This window comes from Balaenoptera physalus (assembly GCF_965194825.1).
Source record: "Balaenoptera physalus genome assembly, chromosome: 14".
Lineage (NCBI taxonomy): Eukaryota > Metazoa > Chordata > Mammalia > Artiodactyla > Balaenopteridae > Balaenoptera > Balaenoptera physalus.
The window spans coordinates 87,608,258-87,628,569 of record NC_138893.1 but is presented as its reverse complement, the minus strand read 5'-3'; the positions used below and the strand labels follow the sequence as shown (position 1 = coordinate 87,628,569).

The following is a 20,312-nucleotide window of genomic DNA, read 5'->3' as shown; positions in this document are numbered from 1 at the left end:
TGCAGAAGGGAGGCAAACTGCAGGCTGCAGGGTGGCATTTTATTTATTTATTTATCTGGCTGCACTGGGTCTTAGTTGTGGCACGCAGGCTCTTCGTTGCGGTGCGTGGGCTTCTCTCTAGCGCATGGGCTCTCTGGTTGTGGCGCACGGGCTTAGTTGCTCCGTGGCATGTGGGATCTTAGTTCCCCGACCAGGGCTCGAACCCTCATCCCCTGCATTGGAAGGCAGATTCTTAACCACTGGACCACCAGGGAAGTCCCAGGGTGGCATTTTAGAACAGTGCTCTCCTTTTGCCCCTTTGGCCTATGTGAGAAGGCTCCAGGACTTTTCTGCTCACTCACCGAGGTTTTGCTCTGTATTCCTCAGTATCTCCATTCACCCCATGTCCCGTGTCCCCCTCCCCACATGGCTCCATGGTGCTGGTATCCAACAGAGCTCTCAATAGTCCAGTCTCCCATCCACTCCCATCTCCCCCTGTGTAAAGGGACTCGTGTAGTGTCTTCTGAAACAGGAAGATCAGCTGGGGTAGAAAAGGAGCTAAGGATCAGAGGGGAGCAGAGAAGTGTCTTCAAGATAGCAATGCAGACCCTGTCCCTGCGGTACCGGGCAGCTTAGCTGTGTGGTCCCCCTAGACTTGCTCTGGCTGTGGAGCTGATTACCTCCCTCCTCTCCCCCTGTGGGAGAGAGCAGCCTAAGCTTCTCTTGTCCCACCTTTAAGAATTTCAGGGTCCAGTCAGAGGAGAGAGCAAAATCCCAAAGTGCCATTAGGCTGCCGTTTTTCAAGCCTATCTCCTAACACCCGGCTAACAAACTTCCTAATCCTTTCAACAGACCTGCTTCTGGTTCCCATGGATCTTCTTCAAATCCTGCTAACCAGCCTCAGGGCTCTCATCTGTCTCTCCCAGTAAACCATGAGACACACAGGATTCCATCATCCTTGCTACCAGAATTGTTGGGCCTTTACTATTCATTTTTATTAATTTCATTCTCAATGCACATAGATATTCTAGATCAGACAGGTTAGATAATTATTTATGCAATAATTTAAAAATAATAATATTATGTAAGTAATTATAACTGCATCAGTACCCCTTGCCCCAGTGCTTATCTGGGCGATGCGATGAAAGCCAGATGGAAAAATCTCCAGCAGGGGTGTCGGACACTACATGGGTGAGGGGTGGAGAAAAGTGAATTTTCTTTGCTTATGTGCAGGAGAAAGAGGCACCCGCTTCCTTCTCTCCCAGAAAGAGGGAGAAAAAAACCTTTGTTGCATGGAGACAGGATGGAAGGATCCTGGGTTCTTCCTCTAACCTTCTGGAATATAAATACATCTCTGCAGGAGCCAGAACAACCCTGGTGACTCCAGTTTTTATGACTTAGAGCTGACTCCAAGGTCTTGGGCCTCATTTTCCCTTGAAATGTAAACACACCATCAGAGTTAGGTAAATCTCTCTAGAGTCATCTCACTCTACAGTTGTAAGTTAACCTTGCTGAGGATCCCAAGTTTTCAGCATCGTTTATCCAGAAAGCCCCAACTCTTCAAAGTCAGAGATTCAGCTTCTCTTGCTAACAGTTTGCTCCACTGGACCACGTTGGGAGCAGGAAGGATGCACCACTCCCAAGACCCAGCGGTTTGTGCCGTTCCAGGCAATTCCACAAGAACTGGCTTTGCTCTCCTGCCATGTGAGCTTCAGCACCATGCATTGGGCTGCCAGGCTAAAGCGTGAGGCGGCAGCGAGAAAGGGAGGAGGCAGCTTGGGCAAGAGGGTCGGTGAGTGAGCAGGCGTTGAGGAAACCTTCCGCATGTGGGTAGTGGGAGTACTTTGTGTGCAGCGCTCGGGGGAGAGGATATGTCTTGCGTAAATAGAGAACGTCAGTGTTAGATTCCTAAAAAGGAAGATGAGGGGGCTAGGGAAGCAATAAGCTAGGAAGCAAGTGTATTTAAAAGGTATGTTGATAAAAGCCACTTCCTCTGGAGAGAAGAGGGAGGAAGAATCTGTTCCTTCCAGAGGCTGGGGAGGGAGGGGCCGGCCTGATGCCAGGAGCTACAAATACCATCCCCCAGGACGCCTCCCTCTCCCAGGGGCCCAGGGGGACCCAGGAGGACCCGGGCTCGAGGTGGCATGTGCTACTGCTGGTAACTGGCTGAGCTCTGGCTCCCTCCTGTCCCCCTCCCACCCTCAGTCTCCTCCCCCTCTGATCAGAAAGCCCGAAGGGTCCAGAGGTCCTGAAAGTTGCCAGGAGCCTCCTGATTGGGGTCTTTGCTGGAGTGAGGTCCTGGATCCCTGGCCGATGGGTTGCGGAGGGGTGGGGCTTCCGGGGCTGGGAGCCGGGCACACACACACACAAAAATAAATAAATAAAATCAAAAATAAAAAGTATGTTGGAGCCCCTTTTCTGGGCTGAAACCCAAGAGAGCGAGGAAGAGGGAGCATGTGCATTTGTTCTGCTTGGGGTTAGGGGGCCATGTCTGTATGGAAGGCAAAGGGGGGGGTCGGGTAACCTCTGCAGATGGACCCTAGCGGCTTCTGCCTGGACAGCCTCACCACACAATGTGCACGAGGCCACACTCTTTCTCCCAGAACGTAATCTGAGAGAAACCGTCTGGCTGCCTTGGGTCAAAGGTGCAGTAATGGATGGCTTAGTGAGAAGTAGGTGGTCAGCTCCTAGAAGCAGTGACCAGATGACCCTCACATGTAAAGATCATAGTGAGCAAGACCTACGGCCTCTTTTAAGATTTCTCAGGGTGGTGGCCTTTACATTTCATTCCTAAGGCAATGACCTTGTAGAAATATGCTAAAGTCCTGCTGAAGTACAGTCCCATCTGCCCAGATGTAAGATGAAGCTTTCCTGTGCTGAAGAAAAGGAAATTCACAATCTTAAAATCAAAAAGTTTATGTCTTTTCAAGTTTCTAACAGCCTAGAAATGCTTCTTAGTAGAATACATTTATGTGAGTTGTATCCCCGGAGTGGCTTTTATCTTTTAAAAGGTAATATATCAGGGGGCCAAAAGATAGTCTGTAGTCAACTTGAAAGCAGGTGGAGCATAGCAGACAGTCTGGGAGAAGTGAAAGAGAGTGTTGATGCAGAAACTCAGTGATGCTTTCCAGATTTGGTGGGAGAGAGTGTGGCTGATCCAGGCAGAGCAGCCTGCTGGGGGGCCTGGCGAAGCACCTGTGGACCCTGATAAGCCTCCCTGGATTCTGGGCAGATCCTGTTCATTTTTCTGAGTCACCCAACCCTCACCTCCTTCAGTAGGAGAGGAGCAGGTAAGGCTGCGGTGTTTGTGATGCTTTTTTGTAACGTGTGTGTGGGGGGTAGAAGGTAGCATGGTGTGTATTTATCTCATGTTGCAAAGTAGAGCCCTGTCCCAGCTCCCTTCACACCACAGAATCCAGTCCTCTTTGGAGCGGGAGGCCTCTGCTGGGCTTAATCCACCACCACGCGGACCCAGATGCAGAGACTTGGGGCCTGGGTGGGTCCAGGCACTTTCAGGAGTGAAGACAACTTTTCTTCAACAAATGACAGGGATTACTCACCCCTCAAATATAAGTGGGGGTTATTCATTATTTGCCTCTTTAAATCTTGAGTTAATCTTACATTGATGTTAACGGTGATTTTTTTTTTTTTAATGAATTTATTTATTTATTTTTGGCTGCATTGGGTCTTCGTTGCGGTGCGTGGGCTTCTCATTGCAGTGGCTTCTCTTGTTGTGGAGCACGGGCTCTAGGCGCACGGGCTTCAGTAGTTGTGGCACGTGGGCTCAATAGTTGTGGCTGGCGGGCTCTAAAGCACAGGCTCAGTAGTTGTGGTGCATGGGCTTAGTTGCTCTGCTGCATGTGGGATCTTCCTGGACCAGGGCTCGAACCCATGTCCCCTGCACTGGCAGGCAGATTCTTAACCACTGCACCACCGGGGAAGTCCTAACGGTGATATTGACTTACTGGATCTATTTCACAAGACTTCCTTTCAGGAGAGATTGAAAGGCATCCCGTTCTTAGGGCTATAACTGTAGATACCCATTTTGAGATCGAGCTGTAACAGCTGTGACAGTTCTTATCTTCCTCTCTGTGATTTCTACATGCAAAAAGGATATCCTTTCTCATCTAGAGGAGAGTGCCACTGTAACCTTTTTAGTACAGATTTCCCCAGTTAAAAATTAGCAAAACTAGCTAAAGCTTCTGCTTCTCTTTCTTCTCGTGGCATGCCCCTGACCTGACCTGATAAGGGAAAAGCAGCAGGGGCCCTGACACCTTTTTCTGTAAATATCCATCAGTGTGACATTCTAGCTTCACAGCAGTTAAGCTGTTGAAATAAAAGCATCCGTCTGGTATAAAATCCAGAAGCTTAATCAGGCCCTCAGCAAGACAAACATTTTGCACACAGCAGAAAATATGAGGAGGAGATGAATGTCTCTCTCAATACTTGACTAAGTATATTGGTTAGACATGTGTTGCAGATTATAGAAAACCCTCTAGAAATAGCATGAACAAATAAGGGGTAGATTTGCGTCATCACAAGAAGTTTGGAGGTAGGCAGCCCCTGGGGGCCAGCACAGTCGCTCAGCAAGGCTGTCAGTCACCAGGGCTCTTTCTTTCTTTCTGCTTTGACTTCCTTAGTGGGTGGTCTTTTGACATCATGCTTGTCACCTCATGGTCACAAGGTGGCTGCAATCTCTTCAGAATCCAGGCTGGAAGAAAGAGTCAAGAATGAAAAGGTAAAATACGAGGGAAGGGCCTTTTCTTCATGAGGCCTCTTCTTCTGGCACTGGTAGCTGGCTGCCTGTATCTCGTTGACCACCATGATGATGTCACATGCCCACTAGTTTTAAGTGAGGCTGGGAAATTAAGTAGTATGCTTTCCTGCCTCCACACTAGAGGAAGGCAAAGAAAAAGATGACTGGGAATGTGAGTTGAATGTACCAACCTACAAGGGGCACGGTAAAGTATACTGAATGGAAGAAAACAGGGCTAGCTGTAGGCCTTACCTACATAAATTGTTTTCTCCCAGGTGGGGAGAAGGTCATGGTCAGGACTGGTGTCTGATCAAATAGGCTATGGAAGTTGGGAAAAGAAGAGTCAGGATTGGCTAAGAAATCCATCCATGTGCAGAACTAGCACCCTACAAGAAGCTCTCCAAGTACTAATAATGACATGGAACGAGGGACGATCAACTTTAATATCCCTAATTTGGGAAGAGATGTTAAAGAGTACTAATATCGGTAGGACTGATGTGTGTCAAATCTTATTCCAGGTACTTATGGATGTTTTCCCACAATAACATTTGAACCAAATGCTGTTGTTCATGTTGAACAGTCACTAATGAATACTCGAAGAGGGTACACAGTCAGTAAGTGGAAGTGGAGGGTTTGAGCCCAGGTCTGCCCGACCAATTCCAGGACTCTCTTTCTTATCCCATGTGGCCTTAGGTACCCCGAGGCCCCACAGGGACAAGTCTGGTTCATCTTCCTTATGATGGTTGTGCCCAGGCATCCACGAACTTCTGAGTGGGACCAGGAATACTGAGTCCCAGTCCTACCAATTATAGCCCTCATACTGGGTTACGATTGCCTCCAACCACTGCTCTTCCTCTAGAACGGGAGCCCCCCTGAGGGGGAGGACTGTGTCATGTTCACTGTCGTATCCCCACTAGCTGGCGTAGAGTAGGTGCTCAATAAATATTTGCTGGATAAGGAATGATTGAAGGACTGTGCCATTACAGTATCTGTATTATGAGTGCCTGATGCTACGCTGTGGTAGCCACTCGTTAAATTTTCCTTAAGTGGTCCATGTAGGAAGGAGACTGTATCTCCAACTGACGGGATTAGAGAACAATTCATGGGAGAGTCAGTCAGCATTGAGCCTGTCTTCGTGACAGGAGTTTGAAACACTGACGTGCGGGGAAGAGTGCTTTAGGTGGACGAAGTGGGGACAAGGTCGTAGAGATGGGAAAGTACAGACTATTCAGGGAGAGGCCAGTCTGAATGGAGAGAAGTCACAGCTGAAGGGTAATAATAGGTATCGGAGAAAAGGGATTGTTGCCAAATATGACTGGGAAACATTGGGTTAAATAAGCTAGGTTTTCTGTTACAATTCTCAGAGCCTTTAACAATGCCCCTGTGACTCCAAGCCTCATTTCTCAAACATTTGGCCTTTGGGGCCCTTTTCTTGCAGAGCATTTCATGGAATGAATTTTCCACAGAACGCATTTTAGGAAATGTTGATCTAGTTCAGCTCCACATTTATAGACAAGGAAACTGAGACCCGGAGAAGAGAGGTGGCTTATTCAGAGCCACATAGCAGAACTTGGATTAGAACCCGGATCAGATCACTTGACCTCCAATATAATGCTCATTTGTAATGTGAAGACTATGTGTATATAAAGGACAGCTTCTTCCTTACAGGGAACTTTTATTTATCTGTTATTCAAACAACAACCTTGGTGCTAAAATTTCCCCCAGTTTTGTACAGTGGTATTTTATATTCATCACCATGATGCTGAGCAGAGATGAGAGCTGCTGTCATTGCCTGTGCAGCCTCCAGAATCTTGGGAAGAAGGTTCGTCTTAAATCAGCCCCATGTTTGCCTGGAGGGCAAAGAAAAGATGCTTTTTCTGTACAGCCATTTTTAAGGGGATACAGGGACTGCAGAAGTTTACAACCTGTGCTTCTCTCCTCAGCTTTTTCTTGTCCCCAGCCTGCTGTGGTAGGCAGAATGGGCCCCCAAAGATGTCCACATCCGAATCCCTGGAACCTAATATGTTACCTAATATGGCAAAAGGGACTTTGCAGATGTAATTAGGTTATGGACTTTAGGGAGATTATCCTGGATTATATGGGTAGGCCCAATCTAATCACATGAGCCCTTAAAAGCAGAGAACTTTCTCTGGCTGGAAGCAGAAGCAAAGCAACAGAAGGGCAAGTCAGAGAGAAATGAAGTATGAAAAAGACTCCATGCTGTCTTGAAGATGAAGGGGGCAACATGACAAGAAATGCCAGTGGCTTTAAGTTGCTGAGAGAGGTGCCATCAAAGGAACAGGGACCCCAGTCCTCAGTCCTACAACCACAAGGAACTGAATTCTGCCAAAAACCTGAATAAGCATGGAAGCAGATTCTCCCCTCCACTCAGAGCCTAGGCCCTGAGTCCCGGAGCAGAGGAACCAGTGGAGCCCATCAGACTTCTGACCTCTAGGCTGTGAGATAATAAATTTATGTTGTTTTAAGCCGCTTGTTTATTTTGACAGCCTTAGAAAACTAACACACCTGAGTAAAGTCATTAACATATCCAAAGTGGAAGCTGTGAAGGGAATAGAGGTTAGGAAGGGGCACCACTGGGCTGAGGGCTTTGGGGCTGTGTGTGAATTAGTTTTTAGCATTTTAAAAAAGATCAGTTGATTTGAGTCATTCACATCCTCCCCTCCCAGCCAGGCATCCCTGTATCTCTCTGGGAAGAGGCTGCTGGAGGCTCAAAGGGCTCTCTGATAGGGCCAACTACGTGTCTTTTCAAGCATATCTATGCGCTGTGACAACCAGATTCTGAGGTCTCCTTCATAAATGGCCCAAGACCTTTGCAACTCAACTGCTGGCCAATATTAGTGGATATATCACTTGAAATAAAGGGGCCTCTCATTTACTAATCCTGACAGGTTGAAGTGCTGTTATTAAAGATAGCACTAAGGGCTCCTGCTGGTGAACAGCCCAGCCTTCTCTGGGAAGCCTGTAGCTTTTCAACAGAGGGCATTTCCCAGAAGGGGAGCCATTTGTCTGGGGCTCCAAAATAAACATCACCATGCTGGAGAAGGAATTTCAGCTTCCATGGTAGATAACCCGACTACCCTTAGATCTACAGCCAGCTTCTGAGTCTTGGTACTCTTTTGTTTCTAAATGTGGAGGAAAGTGTTTGCATTCTTTTATTTTACTAAAATAAAAGGGAGACATGGAGAGGGGCTTGGCTTTGCTGGCCTGAAACCTTTCTTCTTTTTGTTCCCATTTTGTTTGATTTTCTGAACCTATTTAAGGTTTTAACACAATAGATCTAATTATTTAAAGTCATGGAAATTTTTGCACAGCATCTAATCTCGGATGAGACACATTGTTACAGAGTACTTTTCATTTTTTAAAAGCTCAGGATTAATTTTAATGTTAAAGAAATTTGGAAATTCTGTACTGGATAAAAGTGCAGTTTAAAATCAGGGGAGCTTCTTGGATTACTTAGGACAAAACATCCTTTTCTATTAAACTTGACTGTATCTGCAGGCTGTTTTATTCATGCTCTATCATCATCTCTAAAGCGCGTAGAAGATGCTTTTCCCACAGTGTGATTCAATACAGGCGCCCAAAAAGATGCTCTCAGATTTCATGTGTCTGGGTAATTAGCTGAGTTTGAACGGCTCAATTAAACCATTTGAAGGTCAATAATGCATGAATTTCTGGCAGACTGCCTAGAAGAGTCCATAAACACACTTGTGTAGGGACTAAACATGTTTATTTTGTGTTTTAAATATGAAATAATGTTAGGATTAGTTTTGCCTAGAATTTAATTTTATGGCAGATTCATGTTTTAGTGTGACACAGGAAAGTTCTGATGTGAATCCTGTCCAAATTTCCAAAGAAATATTTCCTCTCTTTTGCATATTTGGTAGCACAGTTTCTTATGGACCTTAAAATCAAATTCAAGCACCCCAAATTAAAATGTCAGAGTTTAGATTCCATGAGGAGGCCCTCTTGGAATTTGTTTAGGTGCCTTAATTAAAAGCATAAGATAAATGTAAATACTGCACGGTAGTTAATTTTTTTCCCCTAAAGATAAAGTGTTTATGAAAAACTAATTTTGTCCCTAAAATTTAACTAGAGCATTCAGATATCAAAATAAATACATTCGATTTTGATACAGATGCTTTTACTTCAGAGATTTTTTTCAGTGAACAAAGCAAATGCAGGTTTAGGACCAGCAGCTTGTATCTTGATTTTGGTTCTGCCTTTTTCACTTGGAAAGTGCAAAGTTTAGGCTTGTTTTAAGTTTATTAAAACTTCCAACTGAATATCTGTAACTGGCAGATTTAGGAGTCCTGTGTCCCTGGTTGAAGACTTCTCCAGTACTGTAGCTCCTGGGGAGGGTTTGCTTGTTCTACTCCAGCTGCCTTATCTGGGTCTGGTGAAAGGCAATCTTGCTGTATCCATATTTGTCATGAATGTACCTCTTGCTATTTTTACACTGGGGCATGAATATTCATGCCTCGTGAATTGTCCAGGAAATAGCTCTTTCAGCCACTTTGCTGTTAGAAAACAGCCAAGAGAGGGTATTCTAGAGGCCTTCAACCTGAGGCCTATGGTGGAGGCCTTTGTGTCCTGACATTAAGAAACCACCTCCTTGTCAGAATTTTGATGAGGTTTTTGATTGCAGTGGATTTTATTGCTGAGCTATTGTCACCAACTCCAGGAACAAGCCACACTCCCAGGGTTCTGCTCCTAATGGCCAGGGGCTTTCTAGACCACTGTCATTAGGCACCAGGGAGCAGGAATTGATTGCCTGGGGTTATATGAATTTATGTCCATCACACAGGAAGCTGATTCTAGTCACAGTTTTAGGATCCCAAGCCATAAGGAGCCTGCTCCAGACTTTACTGGATGTCATCTGCTTTTATTTATTTATTTATTTATTTATTTATTTATGGCTGTGTTGGGTCTTCGTTTCTGTGCGAGGACTTTCTCAAGTTGCGGCGAGCAGGGGCCACTCTTCATTGCGGTGCGCGGGCCTCTCACTGTCGCGGCCTCTCTTGTTGCGGAGCACAGGCTCCAGACGTGCAGGCTCAGTAGTTGTGGCTCACGGGCCCAGTTGCTCCGCGGCGTATGGGATCTTCCCAGACCAGGGCTCGAACCCGTGTCTCCTGCATTGGCAGGCGGATTCTCAACCACTGCGCCACCAGGGAAGCCCTGTCATCTGCTTCTGATAGTTGAGAGCTCCATATTTTCATTTTATCTACATGCTACATACATTTAATTTGCCTTGCATTTTTTTCTTCCCTAAAAAAGTGGACTTTTAAAGAATAATTGTTTTAAAACTCATAATTTGCCTCATTATTATAACTCGGAAATTTTTTTTTTATATACCAACTAAATCCTTTGGGAATACAACAAGGTGGCAATAAAAATGTCCTTTGCAGAAAAGGTAGCATTAAATGTAGCAGGTGCTAATCTGTATGGTTCTACTTTGTTGGTTATTTTTTGTGAAACCAGCCTTTCGACTAAACACTTCTCCCACTCCCGCAGCACCCAAGAGTACAAGGCTGTGTAAACAGAGAGAACATTGTTGTGAACTGTTTACTCTGGCCCACAGGCTCTCCTAGCCTTCTGATCCCTGCTCCAGCTCAGGGGTCAGAGGTCCACAGCAGGCCTGGACTTAAGGGTGCCTTCAGTTACTCTGAGGTAGCTGAGGGTAAAGCCAAAGGGCTGGCCTTCTCTTATTGTGAAATCTAATTACATTTATAAGAGGGGTCTTCTACACAGGAAGTTACTTTTTGATGGAAAACTCTGTAAGAGTCATTGCATTCCAGAAACCCAAGTGCAAGAGTAAGTGAAGCAAACTGTGGCTGCAGCTGGAAAATGATTCCTGCATCTGTCACAAATGTTCCTGTGGCAGGTTTCACTCTGCTTTCCTGCACAAAAAACTCTTGATGATTTATGCACCTGAAGACGTATCTTAGCAACAGCTGTGAAGGAAATGTACTGAGAAACTTTCTCTAGCCTTTGTCTAGAGGGAGCTCCAAAGCAGAGGTTACATGCGATTTAACATGTTCTCTAAAAGGCAGTTGACATATAATTGTATTAGTTTTAAAAAGAAAAAGGCAGGGACTTCCCTGGTGGCGCAGTGGTTAAGAATCCGCCTGCCAATGCAGGGGACACGGGTTTGAGCCCTGGTCCAAGAAGATCCCACATGCCGCGGAGCAACTAAGCCCGTGCGCCACAGCTACTGAGCCTGCTACTAAGGTTAAGGATTGAACTAGAAAATGGGCTGTTTTAGGTCTGACCCAAAGGCAGAGTGGGTCTAGACCCCTTACTGGACCCTAGTACAGCTTCCTTGTTTCATTTGCACAGAAATGGGCAGCCACTGGCAGGGGGCACAACAGGGACATCAGACATGTACTGACTTTCTAGCCACTCATCTCTTTATGTTAATGTCTCTGTTCCACACACACCCCCGGCCACCCCCCCCTCCCCGAACCCCGGACTGCACGCCAATCTCAAAGTTCAAAGTTCAAAGTGACTGGGTTTATTAGGCCAGGTATGCGGTGAGGCTTGAGTGTGTATTGTGTGGTTGAGCAAATCCTTTTTAGGTTTTGCTCTCTACTTCTCCAATACTCTAGCCCTTATCTTTCTAGGAGAGAAGAACTTTTCCCTCCTTTTTGAATTAAGGACTTCTAAGTCCATATGAAGTGGGGCAGGTAATCAATTTAAGATCACATACAAGAATAAAGTCACTTAGACTGTCTTGGAAGATGGGGATGAGAGTTATATAAGTTTGTTATAAATTAAACACATAGAGTTATGTTTAAGAAGCATAAAAATACGTGAAATTGTACTTTAATTCTATATTTTGTCAGGTTGAGGAGGGAGATGAAAGAGAAGAAAGTAAATCTCAGATGCGGAGGGTAAAAAGAAAAGCAAAGAGGGAATGAAGATAGGGAGAAAGGCTTATTACCCTTAGCTCAGAGGTGGAGTTTCCAGGAGGATTTTGAGTTTTAGGTCAGTTAATGTTCCCCTTGGACATTAAGTTTCATAGCATCATCCCTTATCACCACCCTTTGAAATGCTAATTGATTAGTCATTCATGCTAGTTTCTCAGAATGCTGTAGGTATCTTAGCATCACCCAATGGGACAGCAGCAAGCAGGCCAAGAGGAGATCCTTCCCTTGGCTGACAAAGCAGACAGCAGTTCTGCCCTGTGTTGTGACCGTCCAAGGTCAAAAATGCCCCAGCCTGCCAAATAGAGAAGCTTAAGTAAACAAGGGCGCAGACCAACATGATCTTTGACAGCAAACTGCTGATCAGTTTCCTGATGGCAGTCCTTTATCCTTCATGCAGATACAAGAAGTACTGTGAGCCACTTACCAGCTTTGGCTACAACCCTTTACCCCTGGCCAGTCCTCATCACCTTCCTTCCTCCTTAACAGCCAGTGCAATGTATTGGTTTCCTCACTGTCACAGGAGAGTCAAATGCAGGGTATAGCCAAGTTTTCTAAATTCTTTGGCTTGCCTCTGGCTACAGTTGACTCCCATGCAGCCCCAGGACCATATTTATTTGTTCAATGGTTAGCTACTTTAACACTGCTGTCATTAACACCCTAACGTCTCCAAAGAGCGGTCCTCAGACCTGCAGCATGAACATCACCCTGGGAGGTTGTTAGAAATGCAGAATCATAGGCTCATTTTCAGATCTTCTGAGTCAGAATCTGCACACTACCACAATCGCCCGGTGATTCTCACATGCGCATTAAAGTTTTAGCCCTGCTGGCCTCCCTGACGCCCATCTTTTCAATTCCAGATTGCTTCATCTGCCAGAAACCACACTTAAGTGACCTTGAGACTCAGGGCTCCTTCATAATCTTTGTGTTCATTTTAAAATTTCCTAGGGTTCTCTGAGAATGACCCCTCAAACTCCCTTTCTACTCTTCACCTCCTCATTCCCATTTTTTCTCCTCCCATTGCTATTTTCTTTCTCCCTGTCTAACTTTACAGAGATCAGATGACTTTGCTGTGCTAATATTTTTTTCCTTCTATGCCTCAATATATTTCTGGTCTTCTGCCACCCTCTATTTTCTCAAGTTTCAGATGAAGTTATATCCTTCTCATTACTAATGATAGTTCTTTTACCAGTGCCTTTTATTTATTTTTTAATTAATTAATTAACTTTTGGCTGAGTTGGGTCTTCGTTGCTGCACTCGGGCTTTCTCTAGTTGCGGCGAGCGGAGCAGGGGCTACTCTTCGCTGCAGTGCACGGGCTCCTCATTGCGGTGGCTTCTCTTGTTGCGGAGCACGGGCTCTAGGCACGCGGGCTCAGTAGTTGTGGCGCACGGGCTTAGTTGCTCCGCGGCACGTGGGATCTTCCTGGTCCAGGGCTCGAACCCATGTCCCCCTGCATTGGCAGGTGGATTCTTAACCACTGTGCCACCAGGGAAGTCCCTACCTGTTCCTTTTATACACTTTCCTTTTCCCTTCCTTTAGGATCTTGCTGTCTTACTGGTCTTCCTTCTCACAGAATCATTTCCATCATCTCCACTAAACCCTTCCTTTTTGTATCCAAATTTGCAAACATGTTCTTTTAAGAAAATCACAGCATACACATTCACATTCACTTGATCCTACTTTTTTCTAGTTTGTGTTCTGTTTCTCCTCTTTCACAATCAGATTTTTCCAACAAATGGTCTAGAACCATGGTTTACAATTGGGGCAGTTTTGACCCCCAACCCCTTCCTTTCAGGGACATTTGGCAGTATCTGGAGACATTTTTGGTTGCTGCAACTGTGGGAGATGTTCCTGGCATCTGGAGGCCAAGGATGCTACTGAACATCGTGCAGTGCACAAGACAGCCCTCACAACAAATAATTCTCTGGCTATGGGGACCAACCATCCCGGGTTGCCTTCAACTTTCTGGTTATAGCACTGAAAATCCTGTGTCCCAGGAAACCCCTCATTCCTGGGCATACTGGGATGGTTGGTCACCCTATATCTGGCCCCAAACGTCACAAGTACCAAAGAGGACAAACCCTGCTCTAGAAGGAAGACCCATTAACTTCACTTTTTTCTCACCAACTCCCTTCCCTTCAATCTGACTTTTTGGTTTTTTTGACTGCACTCCACGTGGCTTGTGGGATCTTAGTTCCCCGACCAGGGATTGAACCCGCACCCTCGGCAGTGAAAGCACAGAGTCCTAACCACTGGACCGCCAGGGAATTCCCCAATCTGATATTTAATTCCTGTTCCTTCCCATGAAAACAGTTCTCTTGAAAGTCACCAATGGTCACCTTGTTCCAGTCAAGTAATCCAATTTTCTCTTCTCCCCTCAACCTTTTTGATCTCTTTCAAGCATTTGACACTGTTAATTTGCTCTTCATTTTTAAAAATATTTTTTATTATTTATTTGGCTGCGCTGACTCCTAGTTGTGGCACGTGGGACCTTCGTTGCAGCGTGTAGGGCCTTTAGTTGTAGCATGCAAACTCTTAGTTGCGGCATGCATGTGGGATCTAGTTCCCTGACCAGTGATTGAACCCGGGCCCCCTGCATTGGGACCACAGAGTCTTAACCACTGGACCACCAGAGAAATCCCTGCTATTCATTTTGAAGTCTTTTTTCCTCATAATCTTGCATCTCTCCCTCCTACCCTCATCACCGTGCCATCTCTCTTTTGTGGGTTCCTATTTCTACTACATCTTAAACGTAGGTAGTCTCTCAGTTAAGCGTTCCTTGGCTCTCTTCTTTACTCTCCTAATAAAAGAATTAATTTCACTGCTTATCTTTTTTTATTTTTTGGCTGTGCTGTGCAGCTTGTGATCTTAGTTCTCCGACCAGGGATTGAACCTGGGCCCTCGGCAGTGAGAGCATGGAGTCCTAACCACTGGACTACCAGAGAATTACCTAATTTCACTCCTTATCTTCAGCTCTCATCTTTATTGGTTGATTCCCAAATCACTTTCCTGACTCCTAGTCCTTCATTTCCAATTAATTGAGGGGTTCCCTTGGATACCCAGCAGAATCTAAAACTCAACCTGATTAATGGCAGGTTAAGAACAATTTTATATGTTGGCAAAGAGGAAAGATAATACAGTCTAGCTTCCATTTCCAGTCTCCTATTTTGGTCTGATATAACCCTTAAACTCTACCCAACCAGGATAACTCTCTCCATGCTCTTATATATCTTGTGATTCCCTCCTTCCATGATTTTGTTCCATGTATTCTTGAAAACTGGAAATCACTTCTGCCTTTTCCTTCTTCAAATCTTCCTAACCATTTCAATAAGGAAAGTGTGGAATGACAGAAATACTGGATTAGGAGTCAGAAGACCTATTTCTGTCACTTTACTTTCTTTTAGGATTGGGACAATTACTTGAACTTTCTATGGCTATATATATTTTAAATAAAGAAATAATAATCCTATCTGTGCCTATCTCAGGTAGCGAATATGAAAAAATGCTTTGAAAGATGGGAATTGCCATATAAGCGTTGTCTGACTTGAAGTCCAATAGCACTTTGAGCCTTTCATATAGAAACTTACTATCTCTTGCTTATAAAGTAGTGACAAATATTAGACTTCTTAAAAGTAGAGATCATAAACTAAGCCTTTTTCTTCTGTAGTTTCTATCATTGTGCATGTAATGTTAACAGATTGAGTAAAGACTGATGAAAGAAAAGCAGTTCCACCTGATATTCAGTCTTTATAACTTTTTGATTCACTAATTCCAAATATTTTATACTGTATCAAATTTATCACCCTTTTTTTTTTTTTTTTTCCAAATCTCCAATTTAGGTGATGTCTTTCCAGTGCAAATGAATCCAATAGCTCAATCTCAGTTTATACCTTTGGCTGAAGTTCTTTGCTGTGCTGTATCTGATATGAATGCCGCTCAGATTGTAGTAACACAGGAATCACTATTGGAACATTTGGTGAAACATTACCCAGGTAGAGTAACAAGTTTTTCTCTATTAGTTCATTGTATGTGTTTGGTTTCTATTTATAAATCGTCTTAAACACATAAACTGGGCAATATCTAATTTTTTTTCTATTATAGAACCTTGTATTAGAGCCCCGGTGGAAAAGGTCTGCATCAGCAAGTTTATGAGTATTTCTTTTATTTTCCAGATGAACTTTTTCAAAAATAATGTTTATGGTAATAATTAAGTCAGACTCTGTAGAAAGGAGTGCAAAGGAAAAAATGAAGATTCAGTTTCTCCCCCGCCATCTTAGCTCTCCAACCAGGGATTAACCCCGTGCCCCCTGCAGTGGAAGCCCCCCTGCAGTGGAAGTGTGCGAGTCTTAACCACTGGACCACCAGGGAAGTCCCTGCCTCCTATTCTTAAATTGCCACTTCCCAGAGGTGACATCTTCTCTCGTTTATAGTTTCTCATGGACACTTTCATAAGTTGTATTTGAATATATGTATCCTTTTAAAATAAGTTGGACCATTCTATACATTCTCTCTGCACCTTTCCTTTTTTTTAACTTAAAGACATGTTTTTGAGATCTTTCCGTATAAGCATATATCGATCTATCTCATTCTTTTCATAGCTGCATGATATCCCAGTGCATGAACGTAGAAGAGTATTTTTTATTTTTCCCATTATAAGATATGCTTATTGTAGAAAAATCCAGAAAATATAGAAAAGTAATCACTTATAGTACCACTACTCAAAGGAAACCAGTATTAACATATTGATGTATTTTCTTTCAGTGTTACACATTTTTAACATTGTTTTCGTAATATGAATATAATTTTGAACCCTGCTATTCAGAAAGGGAATTTCTTTTAAAATTGTTACCTTCTCAGTTTGAAAAACCACCATAATCCAGATGTTAGGTAGTTTGCCCTCACCCAAGCACAGACTGTTTTTCATTTTCTCTTTAGATTCTTACTAAGGTTTAAGCCATGAGACTGTGGTTTTTGAAAACTTCCATGTTTGCTCTCAAGAAGGCTTTCCTTGGTCAAAATTTAAATTTATAATGAGGTTGTATAACTTGGTGTTTGTGTTTGAGTGAACAGATTATTTTCTCTGCTTAACCAGTAACCTAGCCATATGTCTTTGTGTAGACGAAATTATATTCCTATTATTCAATTGAATTATGATTATTGTTAATGCTTCTTTGACATTTTAATTATATATATTAATTGTGTTACAATTAGCTCTGGGTTCATCAAGCAAATGTGTGGTCATTTCTGAGTTACTGATTTCACTCATTAAAATGTTTCTTATTCAGAACGTATCAGTGTAAAGTGCTTATTTGTTTTAGGCATTGCAGTTCCATCTCAAGATATTCTCTATACCACTCTGGGAACTCTCATTAAAGAAAGGAAGATTTATCACACTGGAGAAGGATACTTCATAGTTACTCCTCAGACTTACTTCATTACAAATACAACCCCCCAAGAAAATAAGAGAATCCTATCAGATGAAAGTCCCTGGATGCCAACTTCCATTACCTACCTGGTGAACGTGGAAAGCTGTGCAGACTTAACCAAAGAAAATGCGACCCCCATATCCCATTGTCATTCTTGCCAGTGTTTCCATGATGTGTGCACTCAGGATATACAGAAACCACCAGCTGCTGCAGAAGTGACTAGAAAATGCCAGAAAGGTCTTGGGGAATCCAAACCTTTGGTACAGAATCGAACAGTTTCAGTGTCTGAGGAGAATCACGTCTGTGACAGCGCCAAACCTTTACCATTCACAAAAGACAGAGAAAAAGCCAAGAAATTTGGCTTTAGCCTCTTCTGGCGCAGTATATCCAGAAAGGAGAAGTCCAGAACAGAGCATAGCAGTTTCTCTGCTCAGTTCCCACCAGAAGAATGGCCCGTCCGAGATGAAGATAACTTGGACAATATCCCTCGAGACATTGAACATGAGATAATCAAACGAATTAATCCCATTTTGACTGTTGACAACTTAATCAAACATACTGTCATAATGCAAAAATACGAAGAACAGAAAAAATGTAATAGCCAGGGCACTTCCACTTATATGCTGACACTCAGGCATAAGTATCCTTCAAAAGTGGGAGTTAAGAAAAGTCAGGGCCGGTCTGTAAAGCCTCGAAGGCGGGGCCATTCACATAGAGATAGAGACAAAGCCAGGAGTCAGGGAAGTGGGCCTCAGCCAGGAAGCATTAGGCTGGAGAAACACCCCAAGCTCCCTGCTACACAGCCCACCCCCGGAAATAAAAGCCCAAATGAAGTAGAACTTCAGAAACCACTTGGTGAGAATCCATCAGTGCTAGGTTCCCATTTGATTTACAAAAAGCGAATCAGTAATCCTTTCCAGGGTTTCTCTCACCGAAGGAGCCCAATGACCAAAGAGCACAACGTCCAGAAGACCAGTGATCTGAAAACCAGTCAGATTGGACCAAAGGGAAAGCCTTTCCAAAGGTCAGGGTCTTTGGATTCCTCAAGAATCTTTGAGAGTGAAGCCAAACAGTCATACAGTGAACAATGTAATGATAAACTGAGAGCAGAATCCATTTATGTGAATCACTCTACTGTCAAACCTATCGGTGATGACTTTAGAGATTACCTCTTCAATTACTCTCAATGTGGTGTTTTGCAAAATGATAGTAAATGCTGTTCCTTCAGGGAAAGCACGTTGAGATGTGATGTGTATGGTGGAGAAAATGAGGCAATCCCTGAAGTCTCGAGGAAAAGTTACTCTCATTTTGACACATTAGAAGAGACAAAAGAAACACAGCATGTCCTGCCATCACGAGGTTCCTCTTCTTTAGACCAGGCGTCCTCTGCTTGTAGATTAGTTGATGAAACAATACACCAGTTCCAAAATCTTGGTCTTTTGGATTACCCAGTTGGTGCAAACCATTTGAGACAACCTGAGAGACAAGACAGAGACTCAGAGGAAACTCTGATGAGAAAGGCATTTATCCAGGAAGCAGAGACTGTGAGTCTAGAAAATGAAGGACTTTCTGATGATGACCAGGCCTTGTATCAGAATGAAGCCGATGATGAGGATGGGGCCTGCAGTTCATTGTATCTAGATGAGGATGACTTTTCTGAGAATGACGACTTAATTCAAATGCTGCCTGGCCACATTCAGTTTTCCTTTCCAGGGGGAAACAAGTGGAATCATTTAGGAAAACAAAAGGTGACCGAGAGGTCTCTGACTGAGTACAATAGCAACATACAGAGGTTTGAGCCTCTGGTGCTTAAAGGAAATGAACATTACAAGCCCACTGGGTTGCTTACTAACCCCGGTGAAGGCCAAGAACCTAATCTCTCTGCTGAAAACTGTGTCCTCAATTTAGGGATCCAGTCTGGTTTTGACTATGAAAAGGAGCCCAGTGTAGCTAAATGTGTACAGGCCTCAGCACCTGCTGATGGAAGTATATTTGATTACTACAGCACAAGGAAAGCTGCTTCGGAGGCTGAAACCCTACAAGACCCTGTTGGTGACACAGGAAAGAAACCAGCCACCTGGAGTCAGAGTGCTCAGAATCAGGAAATGAGAAAACAGTTCACACACAAGTTAGAACTGTTCAACACTTTGCATATGCCAGCGTTGGCTCAGGACGTCCAACCTGAACATAGTCACTTGGAAGGAACAGAAAATCAGAGCATGGCAGGAGATAGTGGAATAGATTCTCCACGGTAAGTGCACATAAAAGTCATTGGCCACTATCCCACAGGAGTTATTAAAATCAAGGGCATATTGAGTTACCTTGTGGGAGACTGCTGAATAAATTTTTTATAATGATACAAGTCTACCAGCCTTTACTGAATAAATTGTATGAAGTTACAATGAAATCTCTTATATAATAGGATAGAGTTCATTTTTAATGTGAACCAAGATTTGACTGTTCCACTACTACTAAATCTTGAATTATTTCTAAATATAGGAAGGGACTACCATAAACCAAGCACTTCCTGAACTGAAGGTTGGAAAGTTTTCACTTATATTCCTGGTTCTACACAGGTTGAGATAGAGATGTGGCTACTTTCCACTAATATTTTCCATGCCAGTTTGTTTAAATAACATTGTTCAGAATATAAAAGTAATTTGGTCGTAATAGAACATTTAAGAAGTACTGAAAAGTAGTTTTTTAAAAACATCTAATCACCCTAGATCTAGATATTTTTAAAAATCCTTTTATATTTGGTGTATTTATAATACTTTGGTCTGAACATATTGAATCTATATATTTTGTCTGTTGAACTCATACTGTAGTTACTATTTTGCATGTTGCTTTTTTCAATAGAATATAATGAACATTCCCCCATGTTATTAAATAGTTTTCTAAAAAGTCATCTTAAAATTTGGCATATATCTTCATTCGTTTTTTTATTATATAAAATTATTGTGTACCTCTTTTTTAAACAGTAATATAGAAATGTAAAAAGTAAAACTGGTAGTCTCCATTCCCTAGCCTTTTCCATTCCTATTCCGTAGAGGTGACCTAAATATTGTTAACAGTTTGGCATATATTCTTTCAGGCTTTTTCCCTTGCATTTATAAATATAATTATTTTCTGACAACAGAGCATACAGAGCTGTGGCTTTCTTTTTCACCTAACTTATCATGGATATCCTGCAATCAGTACATATA

General features: G+C 43.3%; 1 protein-coding gene across 5 annotated transcripts in view; it reads left to right on the top strand.

Moving 5' to 3' along the window:
• The window catches only part of STOX1 (storkhead box 1), a 53,051-nt gene that overhangs the window by 30,527 nt on the left and 2,212 nt on the right, over positions 1–20,312 (top strand). For 2 of the 5 annotated variants that reach the window (XM_082424432.1, XM_082424434.1), the window contains exons 2-3: positions 15,520–15,672; positions 16,966–19,357. In XM_082424432.1, coding sequence (XP_082280558.1) covers positions 15,520–15,672; positions 16,966–19,357 — 2,545 coding nt within the window. Of the gene's footprint in view, positions 1–15,519; positions 15,673–16,965; positions 19,358–20,312 lie in introns of those variants that run through there. The other 3 variants (XM_082424433.1, XM_082424435.1, XM_082424436.1) reach the window with 3 other exon arrangements.